Genomic DNA, 7,482 nt, shown 5'->3' on the forward strand with positions numbered 1-7,482 from the left:
GTCATCACTTAATTTGTGTACACATTTATTTATCGTGCCAATATTACAATTATAATATAAACACAATTATCAAAATGACAATATAGCTGAAATCAAGGTAACATAAGTACAAACTCAACCAATGTGAACATGGTAGAGGAAAGCATATAAAATAGAACAAACAACAAATGGAGAAACTTTTTTTTCCAGTTGAGGTCAAGGAGCGCATTGCGCCGCCAACAAATTCTGATTGCTGCACAGAACTCTACGACAAAAATGATTGGATTGTTGACTTAGATCTTTTCATCTTACCATTTTGTTGTTTGATCTGTTGAGAAGACACTTTAGAAGACACATTTCATTCATTCTGCCAGCATCTGCTGCCAGCCACAAAAGGAGCCGCTGATTGCGCGCACCTGCGCTGATTTGTTCTCTGCCATGGAGTAGCGGCAGCCAATCTCTAGAGCGTTTTAGGTCAGGTGACACGTCATCGTCGAACATAATTATGTGTGACCTGGGTTACAAACATCTTGCAGACAGACTCAAAAAACAGGTTAGAAATATTACAGTGGAGCAAAATTTAAGGAAAAATTGACACCAAAGCATATCCAGTACATATTATCTAGACCCCATGGAAGTGTTTTATATGTAGATTAAAATTATCATAGGTCCTTGGTGTATTTTGAAGTGCATGAACAAAAATAAATAAATAACTGTTTGATGGAACCTTATGGTAAATTCGTCTGTTGGCACGCAGAGCCCCATGTCAGGTTTCTCCCATAGATTTGATCAGGAATTAGTTCTCCGAAGGCACATCACTGATTCGTACACATTCTTTTTTTTATATATTTAAGTACTGAAACAGACTATGACCCCGGATTTATCACTGATGATGTGTCCAAGTATCACCAGAAGTTGTATTTGAGTCCTAGCACATCTGGCTCAGCAAGTGACCTCCAGAAAAGGCTGGATGACGCCCATGAAAAGAGTGGTGACTACTGGAAAGACAGTGGACCGCTATGAGAGAACAGGGGTTGCAAAGGCTTGCTTCCTTGACCTACAGCTCCCATGAGGGGGCACCCGAATCATGTTGCGAATAACTCTACAGGAAAATATCCCTGGGAATACCAAAGAGTGGGGGAAGATGAGCATCCCAACCAGACGGAAAAACTGGTAATGACCCAAGCAAATGGACAACAGATTATAAGGGCAGACTGCATATGCACAAAGGTCTAAAAGATCCACCAGACTAAGATGGCCTGCCTTGGGGGGGGGGAACAAATGAAGCAACGCTCGGGAATGGCAGCCGATATAACAGTTTTTGTTGGGACGGCTGCAGAACCTGGTTAGACGGAGGAGGAGCCAGGCCACAGTACCTGGAGGTGGAGAGGGAGTTCCTGGAGTGCCTGGAACATACAGGAATTGTAACAATTGATCAGGGAGGTAAGGGAAAGCAAAGGAGACTTGGAAACTCTCTGGCTTGACCTAACCAATGACTATGGTTTGGTCCCACACAAACTGGTAGAAACAGCCCTGACAAGACGCCAGGTTCCTATGAAGATCTGCAACCTCTTAATGGACTGTTATAATGAGCAAGTCTCCTCAAGCCAAATAACATAACACCACCGGGTCTCTCAGGAGAGAGGCAATGGAGAGACACCGGCTGTACAATCTCTGTGTCACTCTTCTCTTTGGCCAAGGACATGATTGTCAAGTCGGTGGAGGTTGAATGCAGAGGGCAAAAATTAAGATCTGGAACCCGGCAGCACCCCAAGTGAGTATTTATGGATGACTTGACAGTGATTGCCACATCAATGCCTGGGTGCAGGTGGCTCCCTCCGGGGCTTGAACGGCTCATCACATGGACAAGGATGAGCTTCAAGCCAGCTAAGTCCAGGTCTTTAGTCCAGAAAAAAAAGTTACAGTGGCCAACCACTTTTGCTTTACAATTGGCGGGACCAAGATTCCAACGGTAACCAAAAAGACTCAAAATTTTGGACAGCTCCCTGAAGGATGCAGAAGCTTTGCAGACCTAGAGCGACCTGCCGTCTTGGCTCATCGCCATCCACAAATCTGGTCTCACAGGAAAGTTCAAGGCCTGGATATACCAGTATGAAGTCCTGCCCAGAATACTCTTGCCCCTGTTAATCTATGAGGCACCAATGGCAACGATAGAGGTACTAGGAAGACCATCAGCCAATTCCTGGGGCTCCCTCGGTCGTTGAACTGCTTTGTCCTATATGGCCAATCCACGAAGTTGCACCTTCTCTGTGGCCTCTCGGAGGAATTTGAAATCACCCGCGCCAGAGAGGTGATAATGTACAGGGACTTCGCGGATGTAAAGGAAGTGGCAGGCTCAAGAAGCCGTAAGTAGAGCGGAGGCACGGCTAAGGCACAAGACTTTGGTGGGCACTGTGGCAATAGAAAAGGCAGGCCTTGGTAGATTTCCTAAGCCATGCTACGACTGGGCCCGCGGCAAGGAGAAGTACCAACTGGTCCAAGACAACATCCGTATAGAGGTGGAGAAGAACGTCGCAGCAAGTGATGGGTGTGGACAAAGTGGGAGCATGCGGAACCTTGCAAACTCACTTCGGTGAAGCTCTGGAAAGCTGAACCTATGCGCACAAAGTTCTTTGTCCAATCTGTGTACAATGGTCTTCCAAGCCTGGCCAACCTGCACACCTGGGTTCTAGCAGACACTCCGGAGTGCATACTTAGACCAGAGCTGCTGCTGTAATTTACGGTCATGCCTGTACTTGTTTATTGCTTAGTTCTATTAATGACTTGTATACCTGATTCCAACAGTATTGATATTGCATGAAATCGTATACCCATTGACTGGCCATTTAAATCGCTCTATGGAAAAACCCATTTACTTTTCTGCGCTTACGTTAATAAAAGGGCCACCGAACCGATCTAATTCTGCACTGATGGGAGGTTCGAAAGCTATTCCAAGGGACTGAAAGGGATCGTTGTGACTATATAGCCTCTAATGGACACATGACTTAATTAGCATATATCCAATTACTTCATAATTCTCATTTTGTTGCTGGGCTGACTGAAAGCATTTAAATGGAAGCATGAGCTTGGCATCACAATGGCTGCTGGAAGAAATAAGTGAGACAGTGATGAATTAATATCTCATTAATTAAAAGGAATTTGTTGGTTGGCAATACATTGCTTGTTAAATGGTTTCAAAGTTGATTTAGCTGATGTAGAAATAAAAAAGGGGTTGGGGGAAAGTTGATTCAGGGCAGATTTTTCCAGAAGAATGCTAATTGAATCGGCAGAAGGCCTCCAGCCTGGGAGCCAACACAATCTGTGCTTCTATTCCTACCATTTCGCCAGCAACAAAAAGGGACTTTAAGGCTCATGTTAAATGGCCCCGTGTATTGACAATAACTCAAGGTCAAAGACAGGTCATAATATCAGGAACTCAAGCGACAATCAGTGGCATGAAGAAGTCTGGAGCTGAATTCATAGACTTTTCTTCAGCACAAAAAATATGACTAAAGTGGTGACGCTGTATTTTCATTTACACTTAAATGTTAATTACAGTTTATGAAATATTTACGGTAACTTTGTTACAATGTATGTATTTTAGCAGTGCGTAATTGTATATGCATTTATTTTTTTTGAGTCCTTTGGTTTGCAATGTAGTGTTGGGCGGTAAAGAGCTACATGTAGAAAAGTCACGCAGTATAACTACATTTCCGAGTCGCGTAGCTTTGCTACTTTATTAAACAGTAGCGATTCCAGTGGCTTAGCTATTTTTAGACCTAGTAGCTTCCCTAAAAGCTACAAGCTGCAAAGAGAATGAAGTGAATTAATTAATTAATATTGGTGGTTTGCTTTTTCCAACATGAATATGAACATTCACCATATGCAAACATAAATGTTTGCATATGGTGAATGTTCATATTCATGTTGGAAAAAGCAAACCACCAAGTTTAAGTAAATAGTGGTATTTTAGTTTGAGCACATACAGTCAGTCAAAAGTTTACATACACTTGTAAAGAACATAATGTCATGGCTGTCTTGAGGTTTCCAATAATTTCTACAACTCTTATTTTTTTGTGATAGAGTGATTGGAGCACATACTTGTTTGTCACAAAATACATTCATGAAGTTTGGTTCTTTTATGAATTTATTATGGGTCTACTGAAAATGTGAGCAAATGTGCTGGGTCAAAAGTATAAATACAGCAATGTTAATATTAGGTTACATGTTCCTTGGCAAGTTTCACTGCAATAAGGCGCTTTTGGTAGCCATCCACAAGCTTCTGCTTGAATTTTTGACCACTCCTCTTGACAAAATTGGTGCAGTTCAGCTAAATTTGTTGGTTTTCTGACATGGACTTGTTTCTTCAGCATTGTCCACACGTTTAAGTCAGGACTTTGGGAAGGCCATTCAAAAACCTTCATTCTAGCCAGATTTAGCCATTCCTTTATCACTTTTGACGTGTGTTTGCGGTCATTGTCCTGTTGGAATACCCAATACCCAAACTCCGGGCTGATTATTTTAGGTTGTCCTGAAGAATTTGGAGGTAATCCTTCCTTGTTCATTGTTCATTTACTCTCCGTAAAGCACCAGTTTCATTGGCAGCAAAACAGGCCCAGGGCATAATACTACCACCACCATGCTTGACGGTAGGCATGGTGTTCCTGAGATTAAAGGCCTCACCTTTTCTCCTCCAAACATATTGCTGGGTATTGTGGCCAAATAGCTCAATTTTTGTTCCATCTGACAGAACTTTCCTCCAGAAGGTCTTATCTTTGTCCATGTGATCAAAAATTTAAAAAAAACAGCACCAATTTTGTCAAGAGGAGTGGTCAAAAATTCAACCAGAAGCTTGTAAATTTGACTGGCCTGCACAGAGTCCTGACCTGAACCCGATAGAACACTTTTGGGATGAATTAGAAAGGAGACTGAGAGCCAGGTCTTCTCGACCAACATCAGTGTGTGACCTCACCAATGCGCTTTTGGAAGAATGGTCGAAAATTCCTATAAACACACTCCGCGACCTTGTGGACAGCCTTCCCAGAAGAGTTGAAGCTGTAATAGCTGCAAAAGGTGGACTCACATCATATTGAACCCTATGGGTTAGGAATGGGATGGCACTTCAAGTTCATAGTCAAGGCAGGTGGCCAAATACTTTTGGCAATATAGTGTAAATATATATATATATATATATATATATATATATATATACACTTTTTACATCATGATCATGACAGATAATAGTTGACTTATTTTTACACTTTAAACTAAGTGAAAGTGAATTAATACATTTTATACAGATGTATGTTTCCTACTTTTGTGCATGTGGAGTATGTGCAGTATTAACTTTTTTCCAAAGTAACGCGCTTGGTTCACCAGAAAAAAAGTGTTTTATAAATCAAATGCATTATTATTGCTTATTATATTAACGGTCTTTAGAAAAATCTCTATTTAATACCTTGTCATGATGGTTTACTACAGAAGAACGCCTGGTTGAGATGCACGACTTTCCCTCGGACCTCAAACAAAGTCCAGCTGTCAGGCCCATTTCCCTTTGGGTTGCGTTATTTGTTGTCAGCAAATGTCACATGCTGAGTGGGCGGAAGTTCACAGTTAGCACACCAAATGTTACCTGCTGAGGACAAACACAGCCCAACCTTTAGCACAAGAGGAGAATGTTCAAAAAAAGGAGGTTGTAGGTTTGATTATTTATTTGTTCAGAAAGATAAGACTGAGATGCGAAATACCCAAAATCCTTACTCATATTTTCATAAGATCAGGATTACGTATGACAATGTTGTATTGACAAATACCGTGTATGTGATACAATGGAACAACTTTAAAGATGTAAAATGACGAAATACAAAATATACAATTCTGAAAAAACACGGCTGCAGCTCGATAAAACAATCAGTACTAAAAGCAAAAACCAGTGGCTGAACAATTCAGAGCCGGACACTATCAATTAGAATAGACTGGCCGTTTAACTCAGTAGTTAGCGTGCTTGCCTCTCATGTCGGCGACCAGGATTCACGCCTCGCACGGAGCAGTAGGAAAACCCACGCAGCAGAGCGCACACTACAGTTAGTCTTTTTTTTTTCATTTTCTTTGCACTTTGCCGCTACACATCTACTGTTTCTATCAACTGCCACTCTTGTCAACTTTGTAGCACTAATGCTCACCTTGCTTGTACTCTGTTGATAAATCAATGATGACGCTGGTGGACGGTTGAGCCAGTCATAGAGCGCAACGTTCAGTTTAATTTTTTGGCACCTACCATATTTTTAGGACTATAAGTCGCAGTTTTTTTCATAGTGTGCGACTTATGTGTGAAATTATTAACACATTACCGTGAAATATCAAATAATATTATTTAGCTCATTCCCGTAAGAGACTAGACGTATAAGATTTCATGGGATTTAGCGATTAGGAGTGACAGATTGTTTGGTAAACGTATAGCATGTTCTATATGTTATAGTTATTTGAATGACTCTTACCATAATATGTTACGTTAACATACCAGGCACGTTCTTAGTACGTTATTTATACCTCATATAACGTACACTTATTCAGCCTGTTGTTCACTATTCTTTATTTATTTTAAATTGCCTTTCAAATGTCTATTCTTGGTGTTGGCTTTTATCAAATACATTTCCCCCAAAAATGTGACTTATACTCCAGTGCGACTTATATATGTTTTTGTCCTTCTTTATTATGCATTTTCGGCCGGTGCGACTTATACTCCGAAAAATACGGTACTAAATCACTGAAGCCAGTCTTGTCTTCTTCATGAAGACACAGTGCTGGTTTAGTTGTCATTTAGGTCATGATGATGGAAAATGCCATGCCAGTGTACGCTGGATCACAGTTAAAATAGACTACAGATGGCCAGCTGTGTTTTGGACACATACAATGCTGGGTACAGAGGCACAGTAAAGCTGTGCTTGTAGGAATGCATTAGAACAAGACTGCCCCCTGGTGTAGCATTAAAGAACGTCAGAGTGTCCTCCTCAAAGTCAAGGAACACTCCAACCCGCTGCATCTTGTGTGCGATCACAGGAGTCGCCGCCTTGTTGTGCAGCACTTCCAGCTTACCCTTATCATACGCCAGGCACCATGACGACCGGTTGTGACCCAAATGAGAGCTGTCCGTCTGACTGTTCCTCTCCATTAAACCCTCACAGAGTCCCACCTTCCAGCTGCCTTCGTCCGCAGTGACGGCTACTTCCCAGTACCAGCGACCTACTTCCAGGGCGTGGCAAGCGAGCACCTGTGGGAAGGAACTGAAGCGAGATTCTTTCTGCGTATAGTCCTCCTGGACCTCGGAGTAGGTCACCCTCCTGTAATCGGACAGATGCAGCTTGGGATGGGCTGTGTCTGCGTCCAAAGTGGGGACGATGCCATCTGTACATAGGAAAAATACATTTTCAGAAGGGTGTTAAGAGACCAAGAGTACTTGATCATTAGTGGAGTCTCACAAAGCAGCTTGTATAGCTCTCTGTC

At 41.9% G+C, this 7,482-nt stretch overlaps 1 protein-coding gene across 1 annotated transcript in view; it reads right to left on the reverse strand.

Moving 5' to 3' along the window:
* Window positions 1–5,551: 5,551 nt before the first annotated feature.
* LOC133612671 (tripartite motif-containing protein 14) overlaps window positions 5,552–7,482 on the reverse strand; it is an 18,427-nt gene continuing 16,496 nt past the window's right edge. The window contains exons 6-7 of the mRNA XM_061970298.2: window positions 7,458–7,482; window positions 5,552–7,383 (exon numbers count right to left, since the gene is read on the reverse strand). The exon at window positions 7,458–7,482 is cut by the window's right edge and continues 124 nt beyond it. Coding sequence (XP_061826282.1) covers window positions 6,848–7,383; window positions 7,458–7,482 — 561 coding nt within the window. The 3' untranslated portion in view covers window positions 5,552–6,847. The remainder of the gene's footprint in view (window positions 7,384–7,457) is intronic.

This window comes from Nerophis lumbriciformis, linkage group LG10 (genome assembly GCF_033978685.3).
Source record: "Nerophis lumbriciformis linkage group LG10, RoL_Nlum_v2.1, whole genome shotgun sequence".
In the NCBI taxonomy this organism is placed as follows: Eukaryota; Metazoa; Chordata; class Actinopteri; order Syngnathiformes; family Syngnathidae; genus Nerophis; species Nerophis lumbriciformis.